Source organism: Lathyrus oleraceus, chromosome 5 (genome assembly GCF_024323335.1).
Source record: "Lathyrus oleraceus cultivar Zhongwan6 chromosome 5, CAAS_Psat_ZW6_1.0, whole genome shotgun sequence".
Classification (NCBI taxonomy): domain Eukaryota; kingdom Viridiplantae; phylum Streptophyta; class Magnoliopsida; order Fabales; family Fabaceae; genus Lathyrus; species Lathyrus oleraceus.
The window spans coordinates 458,253,050-458,271,911 of NC_066583.1; the positions used below are offsets into that span (position 1 = coordinate 458,253,050).

At 37.6% G+C, this 18,862-nt stretch overlaps 1 protein-coding gene across 1 annotated transcript; it reads left to right on the plus strand.

Moving 5' to 3' along the window:
• Nucleotides 1-10,835: 10,835 nt before the first annotated feature.
• LOC127081308 (B3 domain-containing protein At2g33720-like) lies at nucleotides 10,836-11,537 on the plus strand. Its single transcript, XM_051021578.1, has one exon. The coding sequence runs from the start codon at nucleotides 10,836-10,838 to the stop codon at nucleotides 11,535-11,537; it is 702 nt and encodes a 233-aa protein (XP_050877535.1).
• Nucleotides 11,538-18,862: the final 7,325 nt, after the last annotated feature.

The following is an 18,862-nucleotide window of genomic DNA, read 5'->3' on the forward strand; positions in this document are numbered from 1 at the left end:
AGAAAGAACGATGGAGAAGAAGAATATTTTCTGCAGAGTTTCTCTCTGCCCGCAACCTGTGGAAACCTTATTTATTCACTTTGCAACTACAAAATTTTATGAATACAATGTTATGAATACAACATTACAAGAATAAGGGTTACTCCCTCTATTTATAAATTTAGATTAGCTTGCTCACTAAGCCAAAGCCCAAAACTATAAACTCCTAAAATAGTTAACACTATTAAAAATAGGCCTAAGTCAAAATCCTGCGTGAAGCAACATGCTTCGACACTTCGACATACTAATACAACTCAACACACTAGGTGATTCTACACTTATTGCTTCTATGGAGTAACCTGCTTTGCCACAAGGAATTACAATTCAACACACCATCTAATTCATTGTGTCTAAGCTCTTAGTCTTCTGAACATACTGACCTCCACTCCTTTCGTCATGATATCTGCAATTTGATTCTCAGTTCTGCAGTGTTCCACATTCATCTTCCCATCTGCTACCTGTTCTCGAAGATAATGGAACCTTATCTCGACGTGCTTGCTTTGACCACACGCTATCAGATTCTTTGCCAGATTGATCGCTGACATGCTGTCGATCTTCAAGGTAATCGCTCAATGACTCTTCGCTATCATCTCTTCGACCAAATTTGTAGGTGTTTAATTGGCTGCATTGTATGGTAAAACACTAATGTCTTGACTGATGTCATGACATGTATATGTAACTACATTGTAGTTACTGCAGGACTAGCTAACACAGGATTATTGAATGCTGTGACATTCATACCTGTCAACAGATACTAAGGAACAGAAGCTCTGTTAGAACTTAGTATTCATTTGCAGTCTGGTTATCAAGGAAGAACCAGACCTGGCATAAGGCCTACTGACTGAATGTCAAACTGGATGTTGTGACATTCATCATTAACAGCAGCTGGTGAAGATTAGGCAGAGTGGTGTTCTGCTATACTTCAGCATTTTAGTTAGTTTGTTCTTCAAGAGAATTACAGAACTAACTTAAGGCCAATTGTGTAAATGTTAAGTTGGACACTTTGACATTTACTAATGTAAGCTCGTACTGTAGTATGGTCATATTGATCATGTACAGGTCAGCAGATTTGTACAGTCTGTTTTCTGGGAAAACAGACTCAGCATATGGACCTTGATGTCAAGCTGAATGTCGTGACATTCATTCCTGACAGCATATGCTAAATTGTAGGTTGTTCAGTTTTCTGTTACAGCTTTCTCAGGCTATTCTTTAGGAAGTCAACAGCTTAGAGAAAATCCAGGAAATCAACAACCAAGCTACATTCAATGAACCTAACAAATAGCCTATTTGTTAGCAACCTAAATATTGAATTTGTGGGAACTTATGTGACCTAAAATTCAGGAAAATACAGGTGCAAAAGCCCAGGTGCTGCAATATAAAAAGGAAGGCATTCCTCCATTCAGTTTCAGGGATTTTGAGGCGTGAAGATTTAGTGTGTCCATCTTACTTCACTGCTGTATTTTTGTGAGTCTAGAATTAGACGTATCTTGTAAGCCAAGTCATTATCAAATAGATGATTACTTTGGCATAGGGTTTTCATTGAGTTGTAAGTGTTGTGTCACTCAAAGCTTTTAAGCGTGAGTGCTGTGTATCTTGGTTTAAGCTGTGAAGCATAACCAAGAATTGTTTTTGAAGTGTGACTTCAAAGTGTTTTTAATATCACTGAGGTGATTGAGGGGGAGTGAGTAGGAACTCTGATCTTAGGTTAAGATTGAAATTGCATTGGGTAGGGATTAAGTGATAAGTTGTAAACGGGTGAGTTTAGCTTTGAATTGATACTACTAATAGTGGATTTCCTCCCTGGCTTGGTAGCCCCCAGATGTAGGTCATGTTGGACTGAACTGGGTGAACAATTACTTGTGTTATTTATTGCACTTACTGTTAAGTTCTGCATAATCCCTGTCTGTGCAGAATTGGATGTCATAACAACCAGTGTGACATCCAAAGTCTGATAACTAGAATTTCAATTGGCATCAGAGCAGGCACCCTGCCTGTGAAGTTCTGGGTGAGATCTAGGGAAGTTACTTTCTAGTACCATGGACAAGGATTTAGGACACTCAAACAGACCACCCATGTTGGATGGATCTAATTATGATGACTGGAAGCCCCGTATGATAGCCTTCTTAAGGTCTCTAGACAGCAAAGTCTGGAGAGCTGTCAACAAAGGATGGGAACATCCAATGAGGACAAGTGAAGATGGAGGCAGTGTGCAGATTCCTGAAGAAGAGTGGGACAAGGAGCAAGAGGCACTAGCTCTTGGAAATTCCAAGGCCTTGAATGCTTTGTTCAATGGAATCAGCAAGAACATCTTCAGACTAGTTCACCACTGTGAGCTAGCTAAGGAAGTTTGGGATACCCTCAAGGTAACTCATGAAGGCACTTCCAAGGTGAAGATGTCCAAACTTCAGATGCTGACAACCAAGTTTGAAAATCTGAAGATGAAAGAGGATGAGACTATTCATGACTTCCACATGAATATTCTTGAAATTGCAAACACCTCTGGTGGACTAGGTGAGAAAATGACTGAAGAGAAACTTATAAGAAAGATTCTCAGGTCCTTGCCTAAGAGGTTTGCTATGAAGGTCACTGCCATAGAGGAGGCTCAGGACATCAGCAATATGAAGGTAGATGAGCTCATTGGTTCTCTCCAAACCTTTGAAATGGGCTTAGGTGAGTATGCTGAGAAGAAGAAAAGCATAGCCTTTGTATCTAATGCTGAAGAGGAGGCAGAAGAAGGATATACTGGAGGTGATGAAAGTATATCAGAAGCCTTAGCCATGCTTGGAAGGCAATTCAACAAGTTCATGAAGAAGATTGATCAAAGAGGTAGACCCAATGTCAAGAACATCCCGTCTGACATTAAGAAAAGATCAACTTCTGAAGAAAAGTTCAACCATGGGAAGGGAATCCAGTGTCATGGTTGTGAAGGGTATGGACACGTCAGAGCTGAATGTCCTACTTACCTCAAATTGCAAAATAAGGGGATAGCTATCACATGGTCTGAAGGAGATTCTGAAAGTGAATCTGAAGGAGAATCTGCCAAACATGTCACTGCATTAACTAGTGTGTGTGTCTCTGAAGATGACACAAGTGCAGATGAGCTGACCTTTGATGAACTTGCTGCAGCATATAAGAAGCTGTGTACCACCAGTGCAGAAGTGCGTGCACAAGGTGAAAAGCAGAAGAAACTCATCAAGGAACTGGAAGATGAGAGACAGAAACAACTGTCTGCCATAGAAGGGCTAAATGATGAGATAGCCCTGCTGACCTCCAAGCTGAACCAGATGACCAAATCCATCAGAATGATGAATAAAGGAACTGACACCTTGGAAGAAATTCTAAAGGTGGGACAGCAGTCTGGAACCAAATCTGGGCTAGGATTTGGAAAAAGAGCTGAACACAAACGCCCAAAGGCTAAAGTTCAGAAGTTCAAGCAGATGTCAAAGCCGATGTCTCAACATCGAGGAGCTAGGATGAATGATCATCAGAAGAGAATATTCCAGAATTGGAGGTGTCACCACTGTGGCAGGCTTGGACATATAAAAGCCTTCTGCTACTGGATTCATGGCTTCCCTAACAGAGCCTCACCTGTCAGACCTAAGCATAACACACGCAAGCGATGTGTTCCCATTAAGAAGCAACAATGGTATGCTAGGATAGCACACACTGCCCTAAGGGCTTCTTCAAGAGAAGACTGGTACTTTGACAGTGGATGCTCAAGACATATGACTGGTTTGGAAAATCTACTGGTAGACATTCAACCTCACACCACCAGCTATGTGACTTTTGGTGATGGTGCCAAAGGAAAAATCAGAGGTGTGGGCAAACTGGACTGTTCTGGAGTGCCAAAACTGAACAATGTGCTGTTAGTAAGAGGACTAACTGCAAACCTCATCAGCATAAGTCAGCTGTGTGATCAAGGTTTTCATGTTCAGTTTACTAAGGAGCAGTGCATTGTGACAAATGGTGACAATCAGGAAGTTATGAGAGGAACCAGGTCCAAAGACAACTGCTATCTGTGGGAACCTGATCTCTCTAACTTTTCAACAACATGCTCCTCAGCCAAGGAAGAACAGGAGGTGAAGCTGTGGCATAGAAGACTTGGCCATCTCCACTTACGGGGAATGAAGAAGATCATATCCAAGGAAGCAGTCAGAGGAATGCCAAAGCTTCTGATTGATGAAGGAAGAGTCTGTGGAGAATGCCAAGTGGGCAAGCAAACCAAGATGTCACACCCAAAGCTGGGACATTCCACAACCTCCAGAGTTCTGGAACTGCTGCACATGGACCTAATGGGACCTATGCAGGTTGAAAGTCTTGGTGGGAAGAAGTATGCCTACGTGGTGGTTGATGACCATTCCAGATACACGTGGATAAACTTCATCAGAGAGAAGTCAGATACATTTGATGTCTTCAAGGATCTGTGCATAAGACTTCAAAGGGAAAAGGACAGTTGTGTGGTTCGGATTAGAAGTGATCATGGCACTGAATTCAAGAATTCCAAGTTTGATGAGTTCTGCTCATCTGAAGGAATAAGCCATGAGTTCTCCTCCCCTATAACTCCTCAGCAGAATGGAATAGTTGAAAGAAAAAATAGAACTATTCAAGAATCTGCCAGAGCAATGATTCATGCAAAGAAGCTCCCTATGCACTTTTGGGCTGAAGCAATGAATACAGCGTGCTATGTTCACAACAGAGTCACCTTGAGAAAAGGAACCTCCTCCACTCTGTATGAAATATGGAAGGGTAGAAAACCCACTGTGAAGTACTTTCATATTTTTGGAAGTAAATGCTACATTCTCACAGATCGTGAACAGAGAAGGAAGCTAGATCCCAAAAGTGATGAAGGCGTATTTCTGGGATACTCCACTAACAGCAGAGCCTATAGAGTGTTCAACTACAGGACCAATGTCCTGATGGAATCCATAAATGTCATTGTGGATGATAAAGAGGAAGGAACCAATGTCATGGAGGATGTTGAAACATTCCTTGATAGTCCAACTGACAGTCCAGTCAAGCCTGAAGAAGTACAGGAACCTCCACCTGAATGTGAAGTAGAAGCACCCACCAAAGTGCCATCTATCAGAATTCAGAAAGACCACCCTAAGGATCTTATCATAGGGGATCCCACCAGTGGTGTAACTACCAGGTCAAGAGGAATAAACTCAAATTCCTGCTTTGTTTCCAAGGTCGAACCAAAGAATGTGAAAGAAGCCCTGACTGATGAATACTGGATCATTGCCATGCAAGAGGAACTCGAGCAGTTCACAAGGCATGAAGTATGGGAGCTGGTTCCAAGACCTGAAGGGTCCAACATCATTGGTACCAAGTGGATCTACAAAAACAAATCTGATGAGAAAGGAGTAATTACTAGAAATAAAGCAAGACTAGTAGCTCAAGGATACACTCAAGTTGAAGGAGTAGACTTTGATGAGACATTTGCTCCTGTGGCTAGACTTGAGTCCATCAGATTGCTGTTGGGGGTAGCATGCATCCTGAAGTTTAAGCTATTTCAAATGGATGTGAAGAGTGCATTCTTGAATGGCTACCTGAATGAAGAAGTCTATGTGGAACAACCCAAAGGGTTCTGTGATCCTAACCAACCTGAGCATGTATACAAGCTGAAGAAAGCCTTGTATGGGTTGAAGCAAGCACCCAGAGCTTGGTATGAAAGGTTAACCGAATTTCTGACCACAAATGGGTACAGAAAGGGTGGCATAGATAAAACCTTGTTTGTGAAGGATGAAGAAGGCAAAATCATGATAACTCAAATCTATGTGGATGATATAGTCTTTGGTGGAATGTCAGAACAAATGGTTAAAAAATTTGTTCACCAGATGCAATCTGAGTTTGAAATGAGTCTAGTGGGAGAACTGACCTATTTCCTTGGAATGCAAGTAAACCAAATGGAGGACTCTATGTTTCTCTCCCAAAGCAAGTATGCCAAGAACATAGTTAAGAAGTTTGGTATGGATCATGCCAGGCACAAGAGGACTCCAGCTCCTACTCATCTGAAGTTAACCAAAGATGATGGAGGACCTAGTGTTGATCAATGCCTGTACAGAAGCATGATAGGTAGTCTGCTGTATCTAACTGCAAGTAGACCTGACATTTCCTATGCAGTTGGAGTTTGTGCCAGATATCAAGCAGAGCCCAAGGTGAGTCACTTGAATCAAGTCAAAAGGATCCTCAAGTACATCAATGGGACATGTGAATATGGGATGTTGTACTCACATGGGTCTGAGCCTGTCCTATCTGGGTACTGTGATGCTGATTGGGCTGGAAGTGCTGATGACAGAAAAAGCACATCAGGTGGATGCTTCTTCTTAGGAGAAAACCTCATATCGTGGTTCAGCAAGAAGCAGAACTGTGTCTCTCTGTCCACTGCAGAGGCTGAATACATAGCGGCTGGAAGCAGTTGCTCCCAACTGGTTTGGATGAAACAAATGCTCACTGAGTACAATGTCACTCAAAATGTCATGACATTGTTCTGTGATAATCTCAGTGCCATCAACATCTCCAAGAATCCCATCCAACACAGCAGGACCAAACATATTGACATTAGGCACCACTTCATCAGAGATCTGGTGGAAGACAAGGTGATCACTTTGGAACATGTAGCCACGGATCTTCAACTGGCTGACATATTTACAAAGGCTCTGGATGCTACTCAGTTTGAAAACTTAAGGAGCAAACTGGGAATATGTCTCTCTGAGACATTATAGCAATCACTGATGTTTGGGATAAACTGTTTAATATCTCTGCCTATTAAACAATTTGTACTAGGCTATGATTGGTCAACAGATCATAGCTATGCTGCTTGCAACAAGGGTGGATACAAGAGGGTAAGGAGGCACCCTACAGAGAGAAGGCCACTGTACCTGCAGGAGTTCAAGGATGCTGTTCATGCAGGAGTGGTTCTGGATGTCAGAAACAACATCATGGCATCTGATATGGTGGTACCTACTGTAAAGCAAAAGTGGGTGATCACTTGATCGAAGCTGTGAAGCAAGATCAAGTGAATGTGAACTTGGTTGAAACTGTGAAGTAAAACCAAGTCTGGAACTCTGTCATTGTGCTCTGGCTATGTTGTTGGCTTTGGCAACATTTGTGACAAAAAGGGGGAGTAATAACCACCAATACCCCTGACAAACAGAGTGGGTCTCTACAACAGACTCTCATGACAGATCTGAAGATTTCTCCCCCGCAGCTGATGTTGAAGTTTAGGTGCAACTTCTCATATGTGTGTGCTGCTATGTGAAGTTTTTTCTTAACTTCCATGTGTGTGAGTGTGCTGCCACTCTGAGTGTATTAGCTAGTTTTATTCCGCTGCCATGAACTCTGTTATGGGGATCAAAGTGTTTTAGCCAAAAATTTGCCAAAGGGGGAGTTTGTAGGTGTTTAATTGGCTGCATTGTATGGTAAAACACTAATGTCTTGACTGATGTCATGACATGTATATGTAACTACATTGTAGTTACTGCAGGACTAGCTAACACAGGATTATTGAATGCTGTGACATTCATACCTGTCAACAGATACTAAGGAACAGAAGCTCTGTTAGAACTTAGTATTCATTTGCAGTCTGGTTATCAAGGAAGAACCAGACCTGGCATAAGGCCTACTGACTGAATGTCAAACTGGATGTTGTGACATTCATCATTAACAGCAGCTGGTGAAGATTAGACAGAGTGGTGTTCTGCTATACTTCAGCATTTTAGTTAGTTTGTTCTTCAAGAGAATTACAGAACTAACTTAAGGCCAATTGTGTAAATGTTAAGTTGGACACTTTGACATTTACTAATGTAAGCTGGTACTGTAGTATGGTCATATTGATCATGTACAGGTCAGCAGATTTGTACAGTCTGTTTTCTGGGAAAACAGACTCAGCATATGGACCTTGATGTCAAGCTGAATGTCGTGACATTCATTCCTGACAGCATATGCTAAATTGTAGGTTGTTCAGTTTTCTGTTACAACTTTCTCAGGCTATTCTTTAGGAAGTCAACAGCTTAGAGAAAATCCAGGAAATCAACAACCAAGCTACATTCAATGAACCTAACAAATAGCCTATTTGTTAGCAACCTAAATATTGAATTTGTGGGAACTTATGTGACCTAAAATTCAGGAAAATACAGGTGCAAAAGCCCAGGTGCTGCAATATAAAAAGGAAGGCATTCCTCCATTCAGTTTCAGGGATTTTGAGGCGTGAAGATTTAGTGTGTCCATCTTACTTCACTGCTGTATTTTTGTGAGTCTAGAATTAGACGTATCTTGTAAGCCAAGTCATTATCAAATAGATGATTACTTTGGCATAGGGTGTTCATTGAGTTGTAAGTGTTGTGTCACTCAAAGCTTTTAAGCGTGAGTGCTGTGTATCTTGGTTTAAGCTGTGAAGCATAACCAAGAATTGTTTTTGAAGTGTGACTTCAAAGTGTTTTTAATATCACTGAGGTGATTGAGGGGGAGTGAGTAGGAACTCTGATCTTAGGTTAAGATTGAAATTGCATTGGGTAGGGATTAAGTGATAAGTTGTAAACGGGTGAGTTTAGCTTTGAATTGATACTACTAATAGTGGATTTCCTCCCTGGCTTGGTAGCCCCCAGATGTAGGTCATGTTGGACTGAACTGGGTGAACAATTACTTGTGTTATTTATTGCACTTACTGTTAAGTTCTGCATAATCCCTGTCTGTGCAGAATTGGATGTCATAACAACCAGTGTGACATCCAAAGTCTGATAACTAGAATTTCAAAATTCACCATCCATGTTGCTTGACATGCACAAAGGGAAGCAGTTGTGTATTCTGCTTCGCATGACGATAATGCCACTACTGGCTTCTTTCTCGAACTCCAAGCAACTGGTGCACCACTTAGCATAAACATATAGCCAACTGTGAATTTTCGATCTCAACATCACTACACCAACTACAATAAGGAATTACAATTTAGCATTATTGTAGTCGCCAGGTAGCTCAATGCATTTTGAGACAAATTATCGTGTGGACTGGATAGAGACATTGAAGTTATGATGTTGGTGGTTTGTATTCTCCTCGACACTTCAAGGAGGTAAACATATAAATTCATAGTGATTCTAGTTGTTCTAAGAGATCTAGGTAAAGAGACTTTTCACTTTTGAAAACGATCTTGAAAGAATTTTTTACTATTCTATCTCTCAACTCCCCAAAAGTTTCCTTTACGTTACGAAGTTAAAGATGGATGGTGAGAAGGAAAAAGCTCAGAAGTTTTTTCATATAAAATCTTGTTGAACGTGAAGGTTGCATGTTTATCTATTGTTTATCGAGATGGTCGTGAGTGTTTTTCTAACATTATGTCAAGATTTAGGTCCTTTAGTGGGCGCTAAATGTTCTTATTAAAACTCAAAAGACCTCAATCGGTGGTGATTCATGCTTCAAGGTTTGTTGTTTTTAGGATTTAGGTTAAAAAGTGACCTAACTTTAGTTGTTCATAAGGAGTATGAGCGTTCAAATTCAACCGATTCAAATGAAAAAAATCGATCCAAAAACAAAAACCGCAAAAGAAAAATCTGAATAATTTTGGGTATGTTTGAATTCTCTTTTAAAGATTCCTTATAAAATATAAAATAAAAACAATTATCCAAATTTAAAATTAATTTATCAGTTTGTGAAGATAAATGTGCAAGAAATCATAAAATATAAATACGATTTCAATTATATTAATTTGAATTTGAATTCAATTATCACAAGATATTTGAAAAGAAATTAAAATATTTTATTATTAAAAAAGAAATGTTGAGATAAATAATTATCATCTTATTGAGAATTAATGTCGTAATCAATGTAATATATATGAACAAAAAACAAATTAATGAATCGTGTAAGTGTAAGATTAAAATTTTGAAATTTGTGATTAAGAATTGATAAAAGTAAATAAATCTACAACTGAAAAAAGCCGATCTGTGTAAATAAAAGTAAAACGTGACAAAAAAAAATCATTAAAATGTAATAAAAATATAAGATTTAATAAAATTGATAAACTAAAAGTTAAAAAAAAAAAATCTATTTTTAAAAAGTCAATCCAATTAATAAAACAAATAAAGACTAACAGAAACAAAATCTGTGATCATTAAGACCCAATAAAAATCTAAGATTCATTAATTAAGAAGGGATCATCTTATTTTTTTTATTCAAGAAGGGTTCCTGTTTTATTTAACTAACTATTGGAGGTTTATAATAATAAGATTCATTTATTAAATAGAAAATTACTAAAATTAAGAAACTCTAATCAAGAAAAGCCCATCGGTGTAAATAAAAAATTTAAAACTAACAAAAAAAAATCTTTAGTCATTAAGATGTAATAAAAATGAAAGATTCATTAAGATTTAATAAAAAGATTCCTATTTTATTTAACTAACTATTGGAGGTTTATAACAAAAAGATTTATTTATTAAATAGAAAATTAATAAAATTAAGAAACCCTAATCATGAAAAAGCCTATCGGTGTAAATAAAAAATTTAAAACTAACAAAAAAAATCTTTAGCCATTGACATGTAATAAAAATGAAAGATTCATTAAGATTTAATAAAATTGAGAAAATAAAAATAAAATGTAATCTTGAAGTAGAAAAAAATAAGGAAAAATGAACCGACATGAAAAAGATTAAGTAGCCGTTAAGCTCAATTAGCTATAAATATAATTAGTTGTTTATCACTTTCTGCATAACACTTTCTTTCAATTTCAGAGTGAAACTTTCTCATCTTGTTCTGCGTGCGGTTTTCTCTGATTTTGATCCATGGCTACCTCATATCATTCATTCATGCCTGCCTCATCCCATTCATCTTCATATTCTTCATCATCATCATCATCGTCTGTTTCTTCTTCTGTTACCTATGTTTGTCCCCATCTTGTACTTGCTTTTGGTTCTTGTTCATGTTCCACACAAGTCACCCGTAAGCGGAAACGTGGACACCAAGAAACCAAAAAGAACAAGATGAACAATGTTTCTTCATCTCTGTTGGATATGTCTTCATATCCTAATGTCTGTCTCCATCTATCTCTTAATGTTTGTAGTTGTCTCCATGAGACACAATTTGTCAAGAAACAAAAACCTGTCCAACAAGAAACCTATGTTTCAACAACAAACAGCACATGCAGTTCTGATTATTCAACCAATGTTGGTGATCCATGGATGATCAAGAAGGTGCTGACAAATAGTGATCTTGATGATAACTGTAGACTTCTGTTAAACAAAGATATGGCTAAGAAGTGGGTGGTTCCAGTGGTGGATAAAGTTAGAGCTGAGAAAGAAGGAGTTGAAGTTGAAGTATTTGATGTTGACATTGGATTTCCTCTTTCTCTTACATTCAAGATACGACCTTCCAACGATAGTCATGTCTTCAACAATACATGGATCACAGATTTTGTAGACAGGAGAAGCTTAAAGAAAGGAGATGAAATTGGACTCAAATGGAATGAAGAGAAGAAAAGATTTGATTTTTCTGTTCTTCATAGGTCTTGATGATAATTAGTACTAGTTTATAGCTCTTTAAGTTTTAGAGTCTTTTGATTATTTGTAAAGATGCAGGATTTGTGTTTTGATGTTATTATTTACAATGACAATGTTTACATTTTATTTTATGGTAAATTGTGCTTTGCTAATTTCTGTCTTACTTTGACATAATATCTTAAAGTTGAGAGAGGAAAAAGAAAAGTGTTCTAGTGAATGGAATGGAATGGTTTTGGCTGTACATTGAGTAACAAGTTAGTATGCATAATCAGAATCAAGAATATAATTGGTAATAACAGAAGATAATTACTTCAACTGCTAACTTCCTCTTATTTCGATTACTTTGAAATATTAACATATTTGTATACAAACATAACACTAATAGCCTCTTATTTGTCATTTATGATAGCCTCTTATAATGTGTTTTACCATTTATGATAGCCTCTTTCGCATACAAATACAATATTGCAATCAAACTAATTGTGATTTGTAGTTAAAAAGTAAAAAGCAGCTGATGCCTTTTCAATTTCTACAGCACAGTACTAGTAAGTAAATGAACACTGATCCTCACCAATGTCTCGCTACCATGGATGGCAAAATACTTTCTTTCTATTTCATTCATATGTCTTCTCTTTCTTGAAAAATAAATTGAACCAAAGAATATTATATTGTGTTTCAATTCAGTTTTAAGTAGCAGTTTGATGCAACACAAGCAAACTGTCACAACTTGATAGTTTTAAAAGTTAGTTAATTAGTTGGCTTTCTGATTTATATATATACTCTCTCTAATCTTTGTAACAGTGTTAAATCATCTGAATAAACTCTCTCTTCACTTTAATTTCATTCTAATTTCTCTCTAATTTCATCTATCTTTCTTTATGCCAATTACCTTGTGTGACAAGTTATCCCAACAAATTAGTATCAAAAGCATCGGTTTGATTCAAGCTTCCATCAATTAAAACTGGAAGCGCAATCTCTAATCAACTCTCTGCAAATCTACCAGTGTTCAAACATGAATACTATGATAAATGATGCGCGTTATTAATGACAGTGTTTAGATTTTATGATTGCATCAAATTGATATGGATCCCTTTTCTTTGCTTTGCTATCTCAAAATCTTTGCAATTTCTGTCTTATCTTTTGTTAGAACAGTTGGTCTTTTCAAGTCCTTTGTGAAAATTGTTGAGAGATACTTTGTAATTCATGCACCTACTGCTATTGACTGAGTGTAGCATGCTTTGAGGAACAAAGGATAATAAAAAAGTTAAGAGTTCTTTGAGTTACTACTCACTTATCATCTTGGTAGTTATTTACTCTTCCTTTACATACATTGAGTTACAAGTTAATATACGTAAACCGGACATCATCAAGAATAGAATGTGCAAGCTATTAACGGAAGATAACTACTTCAACTGCTAGTTTCCTCTTATTTTGACACCTTTGGAATATTAACATGTTTGTATTGTTGGTGTCAGATTTGTGTGTTTCAAAGTTAAGTTGTCATTTCACTAAAACATATTTCAAATTTAAGTTATATTGCATCCCAATAGTTCATTTAAAACATACTAGTTTCATATTTGTATGCATCTTTCAAATCATGTTACTATATCTTCTGGGCCGGCTAAAGGCTTATCATGATGAGGCCTACTCATCTCACCCGTTCTATGGGCTCAAGGGGAGGCCAATGACAAATATTGTAAGTTCGTAGTTAATGGCGCCCGAGTATCGCAAGTTCATAGTTAACTTCGGGTGCCGATCAAATACTGGAGTGCACCCTACAGATGTCGTAGGATTTATGCGAGATGCACTAGGGCTTCCACCGACCGGATAGAGAAACATAGGCCATTAGAGATGCTCGGTGAAGCATATCCCAGATCCTGGCTGACATAAGACCTGCCGATATCCACATTCGACCACCGTCCAACACTCGTGTTCCAAATGAAAAACCATACAAGCCTATCTGGACTCCAGCTAGATAGATTGACTGAAGAAGCACCCTGGTGGCGGATAACAACTTCCAAGTGCCATCCTGCATCTATGTTCCTAAGGAAAGATTTAATGGACCGGTCGAGGAACACTATTTATGTCTAACCATGATTTTGAACCCGATGGAAGTCGATCAACAAGGAAAAGCATCTCGCACACATCCATCAAAGGTTGACCATATCTGAAGCTGAAGACCTCGTCCTCCATATTAGTCAGAGGTCAACCCACTCGGACAACACATCCAAGAGCAAGAGATCGGTATAAATATGTGGCCGACCGCCATTTTAATTTATGTATTTGTAAATTTATTGCCTAGTTACAACTACCGATATATTTATTAAATGTTGTGTGTGTTAGACAATAGTACCGATCTAGAAGGGGGTTGAATAGATCAGTATTTAAAATTTAGCGCTTTTTAAAATTGTTTTTAAAAGGTTGGGAAACCTCCCTAGACCACAATCGTCTAAACGATCCGTTAATGGAAAGATCGGGTATGCGTGATACCAAATGGAAATAGAGATAATCAACCACTATCTTAATCAATCGATTAATTACCCTAATCCTTGATATAGTTACCACTAATGATGAGTTAACACAATAAGAGAACAAATAAAATATTGATAGACTTGTGTGAGGTTAATTTTATCAAACACTTGGTGTGCACTCCACATCAAGTCTCAATTTCACTCAAATTGAATGAGCAGAATTTTACTTAGTTGCAATCAAAGTGATTGCACCAATTTATCGAACAGTTTTTATGCACAATAATTAAGCGAGATTAATTTTACTATTAATTTCACACAAGACTCAATTTCTGCAGAATTTAAAGAGTTAAGAGAAAGAGAGAACAACACCAGATTTGTTTAGGCATTTTCCTTTTCGTCCTCGCTTAGGGTACGTCTGCCCCCAATTCTAAATCTAGAATTGAGATATTTCTTAACAACTTGCAAAGTTAATACAAGGGAAGAAATGATCACCACAACCAACCCCAAGTGTTGTTGCAAATCCTATTCACTTCTCTCCCCTTGATTATAGTTGAACCAAGTCCTTCAAGCGTTGCGAACAAACCTCCGGTTGTAGCTACCTTATTGCAAGAACTCCACGTTCTCCAAAACTCTAACTCCACTGATTTCGATCGGATCTGTGTGAAACCTCCGGTTGTATCTACCTTATTGCAAGAACTCCACGTTCTCAAAAATTCTATCTCAGATGACTTCAATCGCAAGACGTTTGAACCCTAACATTTCTTCACAATCCTCCGGTTACCGTTACTTGTTTGAACGAACTCACTGTTCTTCAAACCTTTCACTCGGCTGAATCTATGAAGCAAAGAATAGTGCAAAAGCCCCTAATTATTGGAGGACAAAACCCCAATGATTTTATTCAAGAAAAACTCATTCAAAGCCTCTACCCAAACTAAGATTACACAATCCTATTTGGACGTTATCACCACAGCAATGCACAATGATCAACAAAATTTGTTATGTGTGGTTGTTGAAAAATGCAATGAAGAATGAAGATGAAGAGGAACTTTAGTGTGTATCTTTCACTTTTCTTGTTGTTTGTTGAAGAAGAGACTCTGGAATATATATATATATATATATATATATATATATATATATATATATATATATATATATATGATGCAAGGACCAAGTAACAAAAATAACAGAATAATTTTGCAAAAATACACAACACAAAATTGAGTACCAACAACGACCACTCGACCTGTTCACACAGGTCACTCGACCTGTTCAGACCCGAGGTGAAACTACTTAAGTGAAGCAGACGATGAGTCGAATCAAATAGGGGATGAGTTGACTCAAACAAGGTTTTTCTAGAGTTGAGTCGGCCTATGACTCGACCTGTTCAGACCCGAGAGTTACGCTCCAAGTCATGAGTCGACCTATGACTCGACCTGTTCAGACCCGTGGCAACATGGTTCAAATGAAACAGGCAATGAGTCAACTCAAACAGGGGATGAGTCGACTCAAACAAGTTTTTCCAGAGTTTAGTCGATCTATGACTCGACCTGTTCAGACCCGAGAGTTACGCTCCAAGTCATGAGTCGACTCACAGTTCTACCGCTCCAAGTCATAAGTCAACTCAAAGTTCTGAAACTGTCAAAAATGAGTTTTTGAGATGTATTTTCGTCAATTCAAATCATCCTCTTATGAACCTAAGGTATCAACGATGATCAAGTGCATTATTGACATCTATGATATGCTCCTATATGCATGGACACATTGAACTTATACTTTGAGCATATTAGAGGATGAATGCATTCTATGATATGATGACATCGTCCAAAGTACACATTATGAGCAACTAAAAAGGTTTGACATCATTAAAATAAGGACTAAGAACCTTTTCCTTCACATACTCCCCCTTTTTGATGATGGCAAACCGTGGCACAATCGCGTACTTTGATAGCCATTCTCCTCCTGATTTTATGCATTCCTTTAAAAATCTGCTATCATAATCAAGTTGTGTGTGTTTCCATTGCTTCTCCCCCTTTGACAACATCAAAAAGAGACAAGGACAAGATCAACATGAAACAAATATATTCATAAGCACGTAGTCAACTACTTTGCAACAGATTAACATTAACAACCATTCATATAAAATGAAGTCAATGTAAGAATTATAGTCATAAATAAGGCACGGAGAAAAAGAAAATAAGTAAATAACATTGCCACATTTGTTTAGCATAAACTTTAAGACAAATAACTAAATACAGTAACATGCATGTTAAATATGATACCTAAGCAAGTTCAAGCATAATTCAAACATAAAAATGGATCAAACTTAGATCAAACCATAAAATGAACATCAAGAATTGCATTACATAGAACACGTATATACATACATACTTGATCAGAATAGTTCAAATAGATAAGAACGATATTACCTCCAATGATGATAGACGATGAGTGTCCTCACATAGCCCACACTTGTAAATCAAAGAATAGACAAGCATAGATATAGAGCAAGCATCATATATAAATTTAAAAGCGATCCGAGATATCGAGAACACCAAGTTCCCTACGAATGTGGAAGAAAGGCTCCGTCGCAAGTGGTTTTGTGAAAATGTCGGCAAGTTAATTTTTGCTATCAACGTGCTCAAAGACAACATCACCTTTCTCAACATGATCCCTAAGGAAGTGATACCGAATTTCAATATGTTTAGTGCGTGAATGTAGTATAGGATTTTTGGTTAAATTGATAGCGCTTGTGTTGTCACAAAAAAATGGGAATATGTTCAAGTTGAACATTTAAGTCAAGTAATTGTTGTTTGAGCCACAAAATTTGAGCACAACAATTACCGGCTGTAACGTATTCCGCCTCGGTTGTTGACAAAGCAACTGAAACTTGCTTTTTGCTGTGCCAACTCACCAAGGAATTTGAATAAAAATGAAAAGTGTCACTAGTGCTTTTCCTATCCGATTTGCAACCGGCAAAGTCAGAATCAGAGTAGCCAACCAAAGAGCAATTACTTCCCTTAGAAAACCAAAGCCTATACTTTGAAGTACCACAAAGGTATCTAAGTATGCACTTGACGACCTTTAAATGTGACTCTTTGGAACATGATTGATACCTAGCACACATACATACATTAAACATAATATATGGTCGAGATGCGGTAAGATAGAGGAGGGAACCGATCATACCTATATACCTTTTTATATCTACGACCTTACCATTTTCATCTCGATCCATATTAACCGCAGTAGGCATTGGAGTGTCGATTACTTTGGAGTTTGCCATATCGAAGCGCTTGAGTAACTCATTGCAATACTTCGCTTGGCTCACAAAAGTTCCTTCTTCAAGTTGTTTGATTTGAAGTACGAGGAAGTAATTTAGCTCCCCTATCATGCTCATTTCAAATTCTCCCTGTATCAACTTAGAGAATTCCTTGACCAAATTTATGTTAGTAGATCCAAAAATAATGTCATCTACATAGACTTGAACTAAAATAGAGTATTTTCCTTGACGTTTAATAAAAAGGGTTGTATCAACCTTCCCTCTTGAGAATCCTTGTTCTAGTAGAAATTTGCTAAGACGCTCATACCATGCCCTAGGGGCTTGTTTGAGACCGTACAGAGCACGCTTAAGCTTATAAACATAGTTAGGATGCTAATAGTTTTCAAGATCGGGAGGTTGAGATACATAGACCTCTTTATTAATGTAACCGTTTAGGAAAACGCTCTTATTTGAAATAATTTGAAATTTTGAGAACAAGCATAGGTAAGCAAAAGGTGTATAGCCTCGAGTCAGGCGACCGGAGCATAAGTTTCCTCATAGTCGATGCCTTCCTCTTGGTTATACCCTTGAGCAACAAGGCGAACCTTGTTACGAGTTATAACTCTGTTTTCGTCTAACTTGTTCCTAAACACCCATTTAGTACCGATTATTCGATGGTCTCGCGGAGGGGGAACAAAACCCCACACCTCATTTCTTTTGTACTATTTAAGTTCCTCTTGCATTGCTAAAAACTAATGTTCATCGAGCAATGCGTCTTTGGAGTTTTTAGGCTCAATTTGAGAGACGAAAGCAAAATGATAACAAAAGTTACTTATCTTTGACCGTGTGGCAACTCCCTTTGAGATATCTCCTAGAATATTATCGATGGGATGATCCTTAGAAGATTTCCATTCCAAAGGAAGATCATTGTTATTAATCGAATGATCCTCCTATTTCTTTTCAGATATATGATCCGGCTCCTCCTCATCTTTTTCCGGATAGGGTTCAACACTCTTTTCTTCTTGATCTTTTATCATGTCTTCTGAAGGAACACCTACACCATCAACAATAATACCTTCTCCGACAATTTTCGGATAAGATTCTTCAAAGGAAACATGCACGGATTCTTCAACGATAAGTAACCTTTTGTTGTATACTCTATATGCTTTACTAGATTGAGAGTATCCGAGGAAGATACCTTCATCGGCCTTTGAGTCAAATTTATCAAGGTTTTCTTTACCATTATTTAATATAAAGCATTTACATCCGGAGACATGAAGATGTGAAACATTAGGCTTCCTTCCCTTTAGCAATTCATAAGGAGTTTTGTTTAGAATAGGATGAATGGGTATCTTATTCAATACATAACAAGCCGTATATATGACATCGTCCCAAAAATATTTAGGAAGGCCATTTTCATTGATCACAATCCTTCCAAGCTCTTCTAAAACTCGGTTTTTACGTTCTACTACTCCATTTTGTTGTAGAGTTTTTGAAGCAGAAAAATTATGATCAATGTCGTTTGTTTCACAAAATTCCTCAAAGAGGTGGTTTTTAAATTCACCTCCGTGATTACTTCGGATAGTAACTATGTTGGTGTTCAATTT

Excerpts from the sequence above, each read along its gene's own strand:
- LOC127081308 (XM_051021578.1), top strand. The coding sequence starts at position 10,836 with ATGCCTGCCTCATCCCATTCATCTTCATATTCTTCATCATCATCATCA.